Below are 18,763 nucleotides of genomic sequence, written 5' to 3'. Positions count from 1 at the left end.
TAGATTGTCCATAGCAGATTTTAACCATTTTTACGAATGCAGTTTATATGAGTTCTTTAAACAACACATTTTATTTCTTTTCCAATTTTTCATTTTATAATAATACATATGATATTTAATATGTATGATAGTATACTATACATATACTAATATACGCTACAACCAACTCTTCTGTCCTTAAGAAAAGGATCAATAATGAAACGCAGGTTTTAAATCAAAGGAGTTATTGTTCTAAGAACAATATTATATTTGTTCTCAAAATAGCACATAACTTGTAAAAAGATTTTTTTTAGAATGAAAAGTGTGAGAAATTAGTTTAAAATGCTTGTTTTGTGAAAGAACTAGTAATTGGATTTGTGAGGCTAGCAGGTAAAACCAGATGATTGCCAAATTTCTGAAGCTAAAGAAAAAAATAACTGAAAGGAAAATGACATGCTCGATATAAGTGGAACAATGGAAATTGTTCTGCCCTTTAATTTAATGAATAATGTATGATCTTTTATAGGTAAAAAAATCATAAATGAGCTGATTGTGCCATGCAAGCTTGAGAAGGTAAAATAGTAGAGATGCTGCCCATATGAGGAAAGATATTTGAAATACATTACCCATGATTTGTACTGCAGTCTTTATATCATAATTTCAAATAAACATAATAAATATTCATGAGAAAATGAATGCATATTTATCACAAAAGAAGATTATAGGACAAAAGTTACAAGAAACTCAATTTAAGTAACCTATTTGTTCTAAATAAAATTCAAATGAAACAATACCAAAATAAAGGATTACCTGCATCATTCTAGAAGTATCTTTAAATCACCTATGCTTAGTCTACAGTGTACCTTCAGTGTTCTATACAGATACAGAGCAAACTTTTGAGATGGATCTTTGATAGTTGAAAATGTCATTATTGTATTATTTTTCACCTAACAAGATATTGCCCAAATCCTTTAGAAATACACAAAAAAGTTACTGTCAGAAGAGAAAACTTATTTAATTAAAGTTTCTCAGAAAATGAGATTAAATTTCATGGTAATATAAAAGACTGGTACTATGGCAAGATGAGTTACTTTCTTAATTTGGTTATGTCTTGTGATTAATGAGCTGAAATATGGGTGTCAGATTTTGTTGGAACTAAAATAAATGGCTCTTTAATTTAATTTTAATAAATATCATGAAACCAAATGACTTCAGAGGAACACAGAAATTACTTTTCTAGAAAAGATTGTTTCCTGCAAGATGGAAAAATAAGTCTAAACTTTCTGAAAGTTTTTCTTCGAACACATAGCAATCACAGAAAAACAGGAAACCAAAGAGACGTCCTGGAGTTCTAAACAATTTCTGACCAGAAATGTGGTAGAGACACAGGCTGTTAGAATTGCTGTCTTTTTTGTTCTATCTCTCCCATTAACTTGTGAGTTTCTTAAAAAAAGAATTTTGCTAAACTTATTAATCTGTGCATAACACTGTGGTGATAAATTTCTCTTAAATGTACAGTCTAGGCTGTAGATAGATATTTTTATATAACAATAGAAAAGTATTGTTCAAGTTTTCTTATTTATTAAGAAAATGAGACTACACATTTTAAAATATAATTATGTTCCTTATAAAAATGTGATTTTATTTATAATATTAATAACTACATACTATCTTAGATCAAAATGAAAAATAAAAACTCTCATAAAAGAAGGTAAATTTTTACCTTTTTATGTTTATGCATAGCCTAGAAAACAAAGGAAAGTTTTTTCTGTTTCCTAACTAATTCTAAATTTAGGTTAATTAATCCAAAGTAACAAAAGTCCTCGGCTTCAAAACAGAAGCTAAGCAGCTTAATTTATGTTTAAAGGATGTTTTTTAGACTGTAAGTTGACTGTTAATGGGTTGAGAGGTTTATTTGGGAGTTTCATAATAATTTATTCTAGAATATGTGTGAAATCAAGAAATTACTTCTTTCAAAGCTCATGTCCTTTTGTTATCTTTTTAAAAAAGAAACTTCCCAAAATATTATGTAATGTTATTGTCTTAAATATTATATCATTGTAGTCCATAAACTTGAATTGCTGTTATTACAGCCATTTTGAGGATTAAGTAAGATAATAAATTCCTTTAAAGCACTTGGAAACATAATAGAAACTCCAAAAAATTGCCAGCTATTATTGTTATTAGTATTACTATATTTGGATTTAACACATGAGGAAGTTAATTGACTTGTTCTGTGTTTCTATAGCTTAAACCAAGATCAAACTCACAAAAATAATGTAAATAAGGATTTACTGGATCATTCTGAAACCACACTCACTTTTGCACAGCAGTGGTAGGGTTGAGTAGCTGAGACACAGAGCATGTGGCCTGAAATGCCTAAAATTGTTTACGTTTGGCTCTTCAAAGAAAAGTTTGTTGATCAACTTGCTTAAACTCGAACCATCTTTATAAACTTTTTAAAGAGAGTATTTCATTAAAAAATTAACTTTGATTAAATGATTTATCTGTACTCACTGAAACAAACCACTTTGACTCATGTTCAAATTTCTGATACAAGGAGAAGTGATAATGTAGTTTGAATAAAGACCAAACACACTTTGGAAAACTCAGACACCCAAAATCAACCAACAGAAGTGGAACAAATTCTCAACATTTCGGTAGTTCAAGAATATAGTGACGTCTATATAATCAAATGAAGTAAATCTCCACTGGACTCTACCAATGCACTTAAATAATATCAGTGAACTCTATGATATTAAATTATTTGAAATTTTGGTGGAATTTCTTACAGCACGATATTAAATCAGCTAACATACATATAAACATTAAAAAAAAAGATCGATTTTGTACATGAAAAAGACTAGGTAAAATGCACTGGAGGATTCTGTTTCCAGTGGACGGCATATGTATTTATTCGACAGCATTGATTTAGTATAACTGTGTACCTACCCTGGACTGGGTTACAAAAGAAATGTTAATGTTATCTAGACTCCCTTAGGAGCAGATACAGACTGTTCCTTCCAGAGAGTCTGGCAAAATCTCAATCCTGTGTAGCCATTTCTGTTTTTTATTCTCAGACATTTTTGTCATCAGCCCTTTAACCTCTGGTTCTAATACCTTTGTACAATTCTTCCATCTCATTCCACCCAGAGCCTTTAACTAACATTCAGGTCTCTTGTTCTATGTTAACCAATTTCTTCTACATCAATCTTTTCACACACAATCTGCTCCCTGTATTCTTGCCTCGACTGGTCTCATATGCTAACTTGCCCCACAGTCCTTTGAGAAGAGGATGCCCATGCTCCAATGCTCCATATGTCCCATGTAGGATAATACGGGGATGAGTAAGAGATGCCCCATTCATTACTTTTCAACACCATTTTGATGTATGCCATCGGGTTGAAACACCCTTTTACAACACTCTCCCTGTGGCTGCCTTCTATTAATCTCTCCATCAGCCTGTCATTCCCACATGTCCCTGCCTACACTTCTTTCCCCAAGAACTGGCCTCACGCTAAATGACTTCAGTGTCGTTGTGAAGATTTAGCTAACACCTTAGCTTGATAGTCCCTTGGTAGTTTTGTCTCGACTCCATCATCATGTTTAATCCACCTGTACCCATGTAACACCTTAGATTTTGTATTTCGTTACCCAGAATTATTCTAAAATTCTCAATCCTGAATCCTACTCTGATCACTATCTTACCTTCTAGCTTTCTTATTTCATCACCTCAACTATACCTTTTCTTTGACCAAATTTTAGAGACTCTTGATATTTCATTTTATTCTTTCATTCCTCTCTCATTTTCACTTATTTTCACATCCATCCTAGACCAGGGGGTCATAATTTCAACTTTTTTGCCAGTTACCCATATTCCCTGATCCCTCCTCAGCTCTACCAGACTGAAAAAGGTTCCAAATCTAGATCAATCTAAATGTCGCCTTGCTCTCCTCTATGTAAGGCTTAAAAAAGTCACAGACCTGTCTAAATTGGTATTACCATAAATTTGTAGTCTCAAAATTTAGTTGGATCCTCAGCATTGCACTTGATGTATCTTTAATTAGCTTTTTTTTTTTTTTTTGCATTCTCCACAGTACCCACTTTCTCTCTCCTTTCTCCACAAGCTGCTCACTTTATTGTCTCATCATTAGGCTGGATGTATACCTTGCTTCCTACTTCACAGGACAGACAGAAATCATTTGATGGCAATTTCTTCAATGTCCAATCCTTGCATTAGAAATTCACCTGCAAGTATTATTATTGGTCCACGTTTCCCTCTGCTTTTAATGACAATCCAGTCTTCGTGTGCTATTTTTGCAGGAAAATTATACGAAGTGTTGGGCTGGTTATAATTTCTTCATGAGTCCGTATCATTGCTTATCCACAGCATAAAAAGCTTGTTATTGTTTCCTGTTTATATTTTTTGCTAAACTCTAAGCTCCATATACCATACAACGATTAGGCAGTATCATATCACAAAGACAATTCCAGTGAAAGTTTAGTACTAATGATACTTTGTATAGGAAACAAGCCTCTAGGAAGAAGGGAATTCATAAGTGACTTCTTAAAATTTTCTTGCTATCCACATAGATATTTATATTCACTGGGTGTATGCCATCAATTCTTTTTCTGAAAAGTTTCTGTGTGGGTGGATAGAATTTTTATTAACCGAATCCATTTTTAAATGCATTGGGAGAATTCTTGATATCTAAGAGAACTCACCTTTATGGGAAATTGATTTTTTATATGAAAAATGCTTCTGTAATAAAAATAAACAAATTGCAATTTTTCTGCTTTTTAAATTTACTTTTTCACATATTGGATTTAGTATATGTATACTTCACTTATAAGATGAATGTGTTTCTAAAGAGTTATATGTCAATCAATTTTTCCATAAACACATAACTATTGAATTCTGAGATATATTTTACAAATAACTTTTCGCAATGAAAAAATGTGGTCTCTGGAAATTATTAAAAATATTTAAAAATAAAATATTAAAGAAGTTACTGAATCGATAAGAAGTACTACTCTAAAGCTCTAGCTGATATGTAGGGTGTTGGAAGATGCTTATTTAACATCTGCAACTGGCTTGGCATCTTTAGTGCAGGTTGTAACAGCTTAGATTTTAGTAAAGAAATGATTTTATTACTTCTTTCAATTTCCCTCCAGCCCTGTTTATGGTATTACTGAGGTGACTTGCTTGTTTACAATCTTCTCAATCTGTGCTTGCTTATACTTAGTAGGAAATAATCTAATACACAGCAACAAAGAAAGAGAAAATGAGAGGTGTATAGAAAAAGAGCAAGATGGCAAGAAAAATACCCAGGGTTACCTTGGCAATGCAACTCACTCCACGAAGAAACTCAAACCCTGGGAGACAGGAAATCAACCAGGCAACATAGTGACCAAGGGAACATTTAAGCAGCTTCGGTGGAACTCAAATAATTAAAAAATTGAAATAATTTTCACATTTCTAAAAGCACAGGCCAAGGTCCACCTTTACCCTTTACTCTAGCGAGCAGCTTACCTCTGCAAGATAGAACTCGTCGTATTGCCTTCGGAAGCTTTCTCCTTTGTGGTAGTTGCTAGCGGCTACTATCACGTCCACAGTCACCATGCTCAGGATGAACATGTGGAAAACTGATGACCGCATCATTTGCTGAGGAGGCAAAACAGATGAACTCTTAACAAAGAACTCAACTTTACAGGTAAACACAATTATGTGCTTAGACCTGGACCTGCAACATTGTTGTAATGTGCTGCTGTTCAGGACAGAGCTTCTAAGATAAACTTAATGGATGCCAATCAATGCCGAAGAGTGTTAGCAAAGGAATCTTTGTCTTCAGGCAACTCGAAAATGACTGAAGAGATATTTTCAGAGACTTTTGGTTAAAAGTGGAAAATATATTTCATTTAATGTGTGTATAGCTCGTATCAATTTTCATTATTTAGTTAGGTAACTATACAAAAATGATTGTTAAAAAGCTGATACTGTAAAACAAGTATTATTTTATTCTGTTAAGAGTAAAATCTACAGCAGATAAAAACATTTTAGAGATGATCATAAAACTGGAAAACTGGGTGAAACCTAAGACCTATTTATTTTTTACTTTATTACTTCCGTAAATTATTTATTTATTTAAATTACTCTTTTAATAATTTATTTTTTAGAACTACTTTATTGAGGTATGATTGACATAAAATAAAAAAGCTGTATATATCGAATGTAAACAACTTAATGAGTTTGGGGTCAAGCACACATCCATGAAACCATTACCACCATCGACATCATAAACATATCCATCAGCTGCCAAAGTTTCTTCCCACCTCCTTAATTATTATTATTATTAGTGTTAAGGACACTTAACATAGGCTCTTTCCTCTTAGTGAATTTTAAGTATACAATACAGTATTGTCAGCTACAGGTATTTTATTATGTAGAGACCTCCAGAACTTATTTATCTCAAAGTTTAAGTTAAACTTTGTAAACTTTGCATAAAAAATTTATTGAAAATTATACTACAACTAATAATCAATGATGTCTATGTTTATACCTACTATGTGTCTGAAGCTGTTGTAGTTGCTTTATATAAATTAATTCATTTAATATAATAACCCTAGAAAGTTACTCTATTTTTATGGAGAAGGAAACTGAGGCTCAGAGAAGTTAAATAACTTTTTCACTCTCACATAACTTTTGAAAGTGAAATCATAATTTAGACCCAAGTCTGGTCCAAATCTACTGCCTATATCGAAGTGAGATAATTAGGCATTCAAAAATAATGACTATTATTATAATGGCTACATGTATTGGATGCTTACTATGTTCCAGGTCATACTATGTTGTTTATGTTACCTTTTATCTCCACCATAGCCCTACACAGTAGGATATATTACTCACTCTTTCCAGTGAGTTCAGAGTGATTAAGTCATTTGTCCAAGGTCACATAGGAAGTACACAGCAAAGCTGGACTCTGTCCACAGGACTGTTTAAAGACCCACTGCTTGCTGTGGGGTAGATAATATATAAAAGGAGAGAGTACATGCTGAAGGTTTGGGGCAGCAGAAGGAGAGAAGCTGACTTATGGAAAGAAGCTGAGCATATAACAACAAACCGCTGAGTCACATCCCATGGTGCCCACGTACCAGGGACTAATGCCACCATGCAACCCCTTACTGAGCCCTCGTTTCTTCTTGGTATTTAGGGGTATGCACCCATAAGATGTGATCTAACCTGGGACTTCTTTAGCCTTTGCAACTAACAGAAGCTAACTAAAGCAGAATCTGAGGATGGGAAAAAAGAAAAAGCAGTGCCTCTGAGTGCTGTCTCATGCATCCTCGTACGTGATTTCACGTGGCCTTTATTACCTGGCAGTACTCATTAATTAACAGCATTGGCTCTGAGACAAATTGCATGAGGCTGAAACTCTACCACCTATGAGTTCTGTGGCCATGAACGAGTCACTTAAACCTCTTTGTACCTCAGTTCCCATCAGTAAAGTGAAGATAATGGTGGCTACTCCAAAGGTTGTTATCAATTTTAAATAAGTAAATATTTGTAAAGTGCTTAGAACAGCGCTTGCATATTGTAAGTGTTCTATACATACACGCAGTAAAAAGAAGTGCCATTTTGTGAATCAGGTATTTTTCTGTTCAGGAATGAGAAATAAATTGCTCAAGGTCAAAGAATTAATTATGCTGTATATTTGACAGAGTCCACAACCAAGTGAGATAAAGTCTAATAATTTGAGAGATGACAGAGCCATTAGAAAACCAGATATATAGTAAGGTTTCATGTCACCACAGCTATCGATGCATTCCTACGTCCATTTGCTTTTGAATTTATTTTAGAGGTAATAAAAAAATCAAATTCCAGAACTGTCAATCAACATATTTAAATGTACATCAATTTACTTGCAGGAACTACTGACTTTCCTAACACAGATAAGCAAATCAATTGGCAAGTTTCTATTCTCATTAGAATTTTCATTGTTATTTATTTAGACTTTCTTGCATCTTGAGAGTTAAATTTCATAACTATTATTCCTTTTCTATACTCTTTTCAATATAATGTTCTATTAAAAACATTTCAATTGATTTCCACTTTATCTGCATGACAGAAAAGCCACAACTTTCTCTCTATTTTCCTTAGCTCTGGATTTATGTCTTAAGTAAACCATTATTACTGAAAGGTCTAAACAAAGCTTTTAGGCATGGCTGTCAAAAAACTTTAAAATTGGTTTTGTAACTGTCACAGCTTCACTGTGGTGCTGTCATTATAATTAGGTTGTTTTTTGTCTGAATGTCTACATGTCCCTATTGGTACAGAGTCATTAAAATAATCACTTACAATGGATTTTGATACACTATAATCACCATTACTCAGCTTTCTCCAATAATAACTTTTAAATATTAAATAAGAATTAAGGTGATCAGTATATGCAGCAGCTAAATTTAAATATTAAAACCAGTAACTCTAGCTTTAAAGTCAGAACTAGTGACATGAATCACTTCAATTCAATTCAATTCAATTCAACTGATGTTTGAAACTGGCTATTGGTTTCCTTAATGCAGAAGAGCTGGCAACATTACATTTAGACTCATGTTTGTATCTATGGTATGGTCCAAATTTATACTCTTCAATTTTTAATTTTCTTACAAAAAATTAATGCAAAGGAAAATGTTAAAGTTGAGTCAGTGACACAAAATAGTATTATATAACTTGAGATTTTCCAAATTGTATTATTTAACACGGATGTAGAATTTATATACAAACACTCACATACATACATATATGTATTATGGATACTCACACACATACATATATGTATGTATATATACACACATACATATATGTATGTATGTGTGTGTTTATACATATGTGTATATATATGTTTAATGTAAAGACTCCTTAGATCCTGCATTCACATTCAATTCTTTAAAGTCCCCTTCAATTGCCATGTCATTTCGGTGTATATTTTTTTAAAAATACGAGTTTTGCAGATATGTTTAGTTTGGCTTTGATCCAAGAACAACTGCTTTCTGTATGTGACAGTTGGAATTACCAAAATACAAAGAAGAAACTATAACAGAATCATCCTCAAGGCCATAACAACTGTCAGGAACGCTCAGGAACCTGGCTTCTTGAAGTGTGAGTTCTGGACCAGCATTTTCCTGGGAGCTTATTAAAAATGCAGGATCTCAGGCCCCATCCCAGACCTACTGAATCAGAACCTGCATCTTTAACAATGTCCCTGATGGTTAATGTGCATGTTAAAGTTTGAGAGGCTCTGTCACAGAAGATACTCCTTGAGTAGCAGGTTAAACTGGGTGACCTGTAAAATGTTTTACAAATTCATAATTTCATGATTCTAAAAATCTATAATCACTGAAAAAATATAACAAAAACTGGCTAGAATATTGTGGTAATATATTAGGATACACAATCACAAAAATGGATGCCTATCTTTCCCTCATCTCCAACTCCAAGATAAAAAATGAACTAAACCAGTTTGGCTTCATAAAGACAAAATTACATGTTGGTTTTTCAACTATTTTTTGGCAAGGGGTATTACAAAAGTACCATCACAAACTCTTTCATAAAGCCTAAGAATGTGGGTGACCTCTAGAATCTAGAAAAGGCAAGGAAACAGCCTCTTTCCTGGACTCTCCAGAAGTAATACCAGTGAAGACCGCTTTAGACCTGTCGAACTATAAATAATAAATTTGTGTTGTTTTAAGTCACTAACTTTGTGGTAATTTGTTATAGCCACAATAAGGAATTAGTACAAGCATTATTCATGATTTTGACATATACCAGCTCAAATCCTCTCCTATGAAGTATGATTATATACAAGTGCCCAATGCTACAAAATTCTACCTGCACAAAGGGTGCCACTTAAGGTGACTTGTCAGAAAGGACCTCTGTAAAATTCATTAGTACACATGTAAACTCATTATACTGACTACAGTTTTTACCTTACTTGGTTTCAGAACATGCAATGAGACAATGGGCCTGGAGCAGTGATACTAAATTCAACCTCAAGCAGTGGAACAAGAATGTCACTTGTCTTTATATTAGTTCTGACTCCTACTATGAAAGAAATGTTCTCAAGAATCTCTGAAATCTACACTAAACATGAATAGAAATCCTCACTCAATTTAAATTGACACTAAGAAGATGAATTATCAAAATAAGAGCTAATATTTTAGTGTTTGGTTTGTGCAAGCTTCATTACAAGAATATTGCCTGTTGATGCAAAGATTTCATTTAATCCTCAACCCTGTGAGACAGGTGCTTTTGTTATTCCCTTTCACATATGGAGAAACAGGTAAAGATAAGTAGGTTTCCAAGCTCATAGAGTTAGAAATTAATGTCAGATGTTTTGAGTCCAGCAGGTGCTCTCTTGCCTTCCATTGGGCAGTCAAAAGTATCTGCCTCTGCTCCACGTATTAAAAAAGAATGAGAAGCAGCTCCCTAGTCAAGTGTTTAAGATTAGAAGGTATAAGTTTGCAAACCCTATATTCGAAAGCTGAAGATGATTTGTATTTTACAGAGGATATAAGATCACCATAATGTAAAAGAACAGCAATTTTGATGATGGGCTGAGCTGAGTTCAGATCTTGACTGTGCACACTTTAACCTCTCTGTGACTCAGTTTTCTCACACAGTAAATGGGTGTGATAAAATCTATATCTCTAAGTTGTAACAGAAATATAAATGAGACTATTTAGTCTAGCCCATTGCAGGCATCTTGTGGTATAATTCCTTAAGTACTTTATAGAAGCTATTTCTATTCATTTGTTTAGTTTTTCGTATAAAATAGTGCTTTAAAGATGATAAAAACTCTGTAGGCAAATATGCAACAAATCGAAATTGTGGCCTGGGAGGCCACAAGAAAGTTAAATTAGGATAATGAATAGTGCTGTTCAGAAATCAAATCTTTCTTTAAATTGCTACTAGAGTGAATAAAATATCCTACCTTGGTAAACAAACTCCATGCACTGGATATTGTATCAGTCTTGCTAAAAGTTGTGTTTTAATTAGATGTTAAAATAAATATATTTCAAAAACAACACAAAAACAAGGTGAGATTTTCAAAAATCATCCTGCATAACAGTCATGAGCATAAGAACAAAAACAATGTAAAAGAAAAAGTGCATAAAACCTAAAATAAAGTTCTCATTTGCCAGTGGCGCATCTTTCACTTCCCTTATTAGGATGACATCTGGATATTCATTTCTTCTATAGTCAGTATACAAAATAATTCTGTCCAATATAAAGAACTTATGTTGAAAAGGAAATATATTTATATTAATACTGAAAACAGAACCAACAAATATTCTTAGAAACTCTGCCTTCCCATCTGTCTGTCCCTGCAGTGTCCTTGCAGAGCCAGAGGACAGAAGAAAATCCACAAGTGACGTCCTATAAAGGCACTGAGAATCTATGATGCCCATGAAAACCCTGCCTGCCCTCAAGTCCTAACTGGTGTTCTTTCTTTCCTGGACAGTAAGCTGGGTTAGAGAATCCCAAACAAGTGGAAGTCAAAAATTGTTGGAAGAGGAAGAGAGATTTACTAAGACATTTTCATTTTTTGGCCAACATGAGTGTATCTTTCATTCTACTCTGTAAGAATAAGTCTAGATGTTAAATCATAAATTGCCATACAAATACTTATTACTGTTAGTAATATTTTTCAAACACCAAATCCTGACTCTACAACAAAAACTAGATTTTAACAAGAAAAAGTACATGCCTAGAGGAAAGAAATGCTGCTAGGAAGAATTGACTATTATAAGTTAGTGATTTTCAAATTACTTTTAGTATATATGGCAGAGCCTGAAATTGCCTGAAATTGAACCCATCTCCCTGTATCCAGAGCCTTGGCAGTACCCTCCAACTCTGGCTCTTAGCCATGTGACTTGTTTTGGTCAGTGAGACAATAGCAAAGGTGATGTAGGTATAGTCTTGGAAAAAACTTGCGAGTTACAACTTAACTCTTGCAGCCTGTGTGACCCCGAGCCATCACATTAACTCTCCAGGCCTGTTGTGTGGTGGCCATGGACCCCATCATTCCCTTCACTCCAACAATCAGCCATGCCCCAGAAGCAAAGATGCTAGCTAGATGATAATGCTAGCTGATGAGCTAGATGATAATGCTAGCTGATGAGCTAGATGGTAATGCTAACTGACTGCAGATGCAAAAGCAAGCCCACTCCCGATCAGCTGAGATTGGCTTAGACTAGCAAGGTTATTCGGCTGACCCACAAATTCATGAGTAAAAGTTAGAATCTGTTTTATAAGTCATAAGTTTTTGGGTGGCTTGTTGTTTACTAAAAACTACTAAAATACCCACCAAGCCTGTTTCCTCATCCTAAAATTAGCCATGAAAATTAGCAAATGTTAGCAATCAGGTCTCCCCCATTCTGATACTCAGAGAGTCATCACCACCCATGATGCCAGGATACTCACCTATATATATATGAGGCCTACTAAGCATTTCATAAAGCACCCCCCCACACACACACACAAAAAAAAAACCTTTTGGGAGCATTGGAAGACTGTCCTGAAGTTGAAGGACTAATAAAAATGAAATTTTTCTATTACCTATCCAATATAATTGTCTGTCTTGAATTGATTTAAACCACAGTGTGTTTTGTTTATAAATGCTTCAATTAAGGACACTACATATAATGCTGCAATGAATACTCACAATTTGAAATATCTTGCAGAAAACTATTTAATATCTCCTTGGTTCCTTATACTTTGTGGTCATGCATTTATGGATTAGGGGGAGAAGGGAGAAGTAAATGAAGACAAGTACAAAAACCTCCTTTTGATTAGCTAAACTATAATTTAAAGATTAAGAAGTCAATGTCCCTACATAACTTCATTGTTGACATTTAGAAAAAAACATCAGGAATGAAAATGCTAAAATCTTTGCTTTTTCAACATCAAAGTGGTAACCTTGTTTAGTTTGATGAATATGGATAATAATAAATTAGTTAGTTCATTGATGAGAACCACTGATATTACTCCATTTCAAATTAGTTCTTCCACAATATTTTTCTCTCATGCTCACTCTTATCTGGAAGAAAAGTAGCATAAGAGGAAAATTAAAGCACGCTAGTATTATTTTTAGCTTTGTGTTCCTACAGACTTCGATCCTGGGTTCTTACAATGTTGGGCATACAGTAGGTTCAACAATAGTTTTTGACATGATTTCATTTCCTCCATGTACTGAATTGGTCACAAAGCATTTTCTGCTTCCTTCGAAGGAAAGTAGGCTCCAGGAGATCTCTTCTATATATTTCTCTATCTGTATTAAATGAAAGCTACACCAATACTCTGGACACAGCTGGCTGGATCACAAGCCAAGCTCCATAAGGGCGGCTCCCCCCAAGGTGGCTTGGAAGGTCTCTAATAAGCTCCAAATTGGATGATGGCCCCAATGCCCTCTCAGTCTTGACCTATTTTTCATATGTATTAATGCAAAGTGAGTAAAACAAGTTAGGACACCTAAATTCAAGTATCATAATCTTGTTTTAAGTCACATAATCTTTCATTTGCATATTCCAAGAAGCTGTCCCATTCAGCCTTCTTCACTACAGAACCTAGAGTCATGGTTGGTTGAGGAGACCACTCCATGTATTTTGACAATCAGTCTCTATCACTGATGATTACCCAGACTGACCTTTCCTCATGATACTCTGATTCTGACTTATAGTGAAATATAAGTGAAATGGCAGAGTGTAGGCATTAACATTTTATATTTTTCTCACTAGAGCTTCACTGACCACATAGTTCCTAGATAGTCTCACTAGATTTTGACAAAAGATGCTTTCCTTATTCTTAGTTATCACTATTGTTGTGACTTTTCTTTTTTCTTTATCTTCGTGTTTACTTTAGTGAGAAGTTAGGAAGGTCCACAACAGGGCTGCTAGTCAAGGAACACTTAAACTATGATGGTTTTAAGATCTTTGAAGACACTTCAATTGACATTCCCATAGTTAATAAAAATGCCTATATAGAGTCACCTGAAACTTATGTTTATTTTTATTTTTAGTATTAAATGGTGGGCAGGTGAAAATAAAAAGTTTGTTTTAAATTCAAGAGGTAAATTCAAAAATGAAATTAAATAGCTGTCCTTTTTAATAAACTATATTTAATGCAACAAAGGACTTAGGTTGTTACATTTGAATAAATAAAAAAAATTTGAGTCATATAATATCTTGAACTGGGAGACTCTTTTTGAGTTATTTAAAGCATTTAGGAAAGATAGAAAAACACATTTAAAGGATTGAAAAACATAAGGAATATGGTAAATACAAAAAGACTGAAGTTTTTTTTTTTTTTTACTGTGTCCAAACCTGTCATCATCCTTAGGGCATGGGAGGAGTCACACTGTTCCTCCAAACTCTTTGAATGCAATAATTGTGTTAAACACTGAGAAAACACATGACAATTTAAAACCTAGCCGAAGTTTTCAAAGAGGGTTATATGTTTAACCCCAGAGATCAAAATTTGCAAGAACAATATATTCTTCATTTTTCCCCAAAGGTGACAATGCAACAAATATTTGATGGAAATTCGTCTCCAAAGACTGTATTATAAATGCCTGGAATTAAGTTAGCAAATATCATAGTACTTATTAAAACTGGAATATGACAATACACAATGATATAGAAAATAATTGTAAGTTGTTCTGAATATTTTTTCTTCCAAAGAGACTCAAAATTGAAGATGCAGCACCATTTAATCAACAATAAGATAGATAAATACATAAAAATAACACTAATATTTTTATCTTATTTTTATTCTGTCTAGTCTTCTGGTATCTTCTCTGAATATAATTATTAAAATATATATTATATGTTGGATATATATATATATTTAAATAGATATATGAAATATTTTGAACTAAGGATTTATACAATTGACTCTTCTCTTTAGTTGATTTGGCTATAACTGGTTTCAAGACCACAATAGGTTTTCTTTTAATAAATCCTTTAGTTATTTCTGACACCTTTTGTTTGTACTGTTTTGCCTTTAGTTATTTTGTTCTTAATTCTCATTCTAAGTTACTATAGAATAACTTTTTATTCTTTCTTTCCCCCAAGATTTTCCTCCAAGCCAGTTTTATGTTCTGCTGTTAGAAACTAAAGATGATTGTTTTACACTCAGATATTGGAGGGGGAGGAATCCTTAGGATCTGCATAAGGGGAGAGTAAGATTTTGTGTCTGTTGTGTGTGAAATTGTGTAGTTTTGTTCAGGAAAAAATATATGTGTACACTCACATGCAACCTTCTAATTACTTGCTAAGCACTTACATGAAAACTAGAATGGAAGCAACTGGAAGTAGAGAAGAAAGTGACCAAATATGATCAAGGAGTCAGAAATCACTGTGTTAAGGAAGCCATATTTGATTTGATTTTGAGGGTAGGAACATTAGGATGAGATAAAGGGGATGATTCAAAAAAAAATTCAAAAGACTGAATGAATGACAGAATTGAAGACAGAAAATATTTGGGGAAGACAGAGAGAGGTGTATTATAGGTTAATGCAGAGGTTTCTAGAGATTGAGGAAAAGGCTGGTTTCTAGCTGGGAATGGGTGGCGGAGAGGCGAATTTGGTTTTCGATAAAGGAGGCGTGATGTGTTCATGAGAATGCCTGAGAACATAGCTGCTGTACATTTAGAAATACTCTTTGAAGATTCAGAAAGCAGGGCTGGAACTAAAGGCCGTGAAGTCATCAGACTACAGGTGTGCATGAGCGCTGACTTCCTGGAAGTAAATAGACTATTCTGAAAGTGTGAACAGAGTTAGAAGAGTAGGCTAACAGTAAGGATAATCATTTTTATGGACCCACTGCATTCCACACTCTGTGCTAGGTATTTTATGTGCATCATTTCTAATTCTTACAAACCACTGACATGTTATTATCCTCATTTTTTCAGGCCAGGAAACTGAGGTTCTGGAAGATTTAGCAAATCATCCCAGGTTCTCCTGGATCACCATCTTAGCTGAACTATACTGTCTTCTCACATTGGTACCTAAGTAGAGAAGAGGCTGGCTTGTGAACAAAACCTAAATTCTTGTGGGCTCAACCAGTTCTTAAATTACCTGCCAGTGTGTGGGAAGGTTCATTAAGAAGACAGATGTTTAAGAAGTGCCTAGGATGTCACTTTATCACTTGAAACACACATATTTCACAATTTACCTCCCCCAATCTTCACCTTCAATGGAAACTTTCTCAAAAAGCATTAAAACACACTATAGTGATAATTTTGCTAAAATTTGACCTAGTTATGGTAAGAGCCTATTATCTCTGTTCTTTATAGAATGAGGCACACGGTGGGATGTTACCAAAGAAAAATTGAGCTCAAGGATGCCAGGTCTCATACGTACTTTCATTTTTTTTTGTCAGTAACTTTCTTCACGATAATAGATCACTGGGTATGTGTTGGAAGTTGGCTCAAAACTGTGCAGCCACATCTGTCAAATTGTCAAGAGATGAAAACTCCTACCTGAGAGGCAGGAGAAAAATGGCCTGTCATAGCAGCAGCTGAGGAATGAGGTTCCAATTTAACAGAATTGTATTTATCACGCGTTAGGGTGACCTCTTCACGCAGCTGCTGCTTATGCCAAAACAGAGCTTAAACAGCTAAGTAACTGGCAGATGCTAAAAGAGTCAATTATAACTTTTCACTTTTCTGAGACTTACACATAAGTACACACTGAAGAAACTTTCTAAATGGTTTTTAGTACTACTACATAAAATAATTGTGTTATTGCTTAAAGATGGAAGATGTGTAAAATCTGCATCTATATGTCAAGCATTAATATTTTGAATTTATCTCTCTAACATTTTAATGTCTTCTCAGTTAAACCAAAGTGATATGCCTTTTAGAAATGCACAGAATTTCTGAAAATCATTTGGAAAAATTAACAGATAAATGGGCAACAAACACAAATAATCAATCTATAGAAAAGTGGCCTATGATTATATAAAAATATACTCAACATCCATAGACTGTAATTGGGGAGATCCAATTTAATATGAAATATCATTTCACTATTGGGTGTAAAGTCTGACAATATCAAGTGTGGACAAGGATGTAAAACTATGAGAACTCTTACAAGTAGCAAGTAGGAGTAAAAATGGTACTCTAATACGGGTGGCTATTAGGCAATATCTCATACAGATTAAGTTTGTTCATTTCCTTTAATCCAGAAATTGCTCTCATGACTCAAATAATTCTCACACATGCATGCACAAAAAGGCATGAACAAGAAGGATCCTAAAATGTTTGCAACAGCAAAAAAGTAAAAAACCACCTCCATGTCTATCAATAGGAGAATGAATGAATGAATGAACAAACTGTAGTGTATTTTTATAGTAGGGTAATATCTACTGAAGAAAATGAAATGGTTAAAAATTTGTGGTAGACTGCTTGTGATGTAATTCCCAGTCAGTCACTAGCTATGTAAACTTCATTAAAATATTTAAGTTCTCTGTCCTTCAATCTCATTTGTTAAATAGAGGTCATAATAGTGCCTATAGTCATGATGTTGTGAGTGTGACACCTAGTGAGTGGTCAATAAGTTAGTTATTATTATTTCCAATAGTGGATACATAGATATTCTTCCTATCTGTGTTTCTATTCTGTTTTATAATATTTTTTAATGCAAGGAAATGATTGAATGTTATATTGTGAAATAGCCCCAATTCACAAATTATTCATTTGTAAGTACATCTAAATATGGTATTTCTCCAAAGAAACTATTTTACACAGGGTGATTTGAACTTCGGATTAGACCATAATAGCCTATTTTTCCCCTACTAGACTTCTCAAGTCCTGCAAAACTAACAAGTTTAATAGGAAAACTATCCTTGAGTAATAATAACTCCTGAGGTCAAGTCTCATTAGTCATAGGACAGTGAGTTACATCCCTTCTCAATCCACACCACAAAGCTCATGAGTGTGTTGAGTAGTGGCTCCACAGACAGAGACTGGGGGCATGGTTCTGAGAGAGGATTAAGAAAGGAGATTTACTTTGGGTTCGTACTGTAGGAAACCCCAATATTTTGCTTAAGTAGGCCTGTTATTTCCATTCAATTCCTGTGATCTATTGCCTCTGGCCAATCTTTCCTTTTGGGTGGCCTAATATGAAACTATTTTCTCCCAGCCTCACACTCATCTTTGGATGTTTTTAAGTGAGTCTCTTGAATGGAAGATCACCAAACACAGTCACAATCTGTCTTATTTGGGAAATATGCAAGAAACAGAATAAAACTGGTCTTTGAGGAGAAAAACAGAGACAGATGCATAGACGAACAAAGATGAGAAACAGAGTGAGAGAAAGGCAAAGAAAGCACAGTCACCTGGCAGACCTGATTAGACTGGCAACAAATACTCTCTGTGAGCCTAAGGTCTGTATGTTCCTTGCAACCGAATGATTCTTGATGAGGACATATATATTCGCTTAATTCTCACAGTAGAATATGGAGGTACTATCCTCATTTTACAAAAATATGTCCAAGGCCGTACTAATAAGTAACATAGCTGAAATATGTATTTCCAGACCCTATTCTCTAAGAGCCTACAACAGAATGATTTATTTTCCCTCAAGAAAGATGCTGTACTGGGTGAGTATTACTTCATAGAACAAGTAAGGATGTCTGTAGCTGTGGAAGCATGAGAGCGAGGTAAGGGAGTTGTGTTAGGAGACATGTGACTGAGGTACTTACCGCACAAAAAGAAAAGGAAACC

General features: G+C 34.1%; 1 protein-coding gene across 5 annotated transcripts in view; it reads right to left on the bottom strand.

Annotated features, from left to right (window-relative positions):
- Positions 1-18,763, bottom strand: part of NALCN (sodium leak channel, non-selective) — a 272,813-nt gene that overhangs the window by 151,793 nt on the left and 102,257 nt on the right. For all 5 annotated transcript variants that reach the window (XM_036228821.1, XM_036228822.1, XM_016123175.2 and 2 more), the window contains one exon: positions 5,513-5,644. In XM_036228821.1, the coding sequence (XP_036084714.1) occupies positions 5,513-5,644 (132 nt within the window). The remainder of the gene's footprint in view (positions 1-5,512; positions 5,645-18,763) is intronic.

This window comes from Rousettus aegyptiacus, unplaced genomic scaffold (genome assembly GCF_014176215.1).
Source record: "Rousettus aegyptiacus isolate mRouAeg1 unplaced genomic scaffold, mRouAeg1.p scaffold_m13_p_11, whole genome shotgun sequence".
In the NCBI taxonomy this organism is placed as follows: domain Eukaryota; kingdom Metazoa; phylum Chordata; class Mammalia; order Chiroptera; family Pteropodidae; genus Rousettus; species Rousettus aegyptiacus.
Note: the sequence above shows the minus strand (reverse complement) of the source record. Positions and strands in the feature narration are given on the sequence as shown.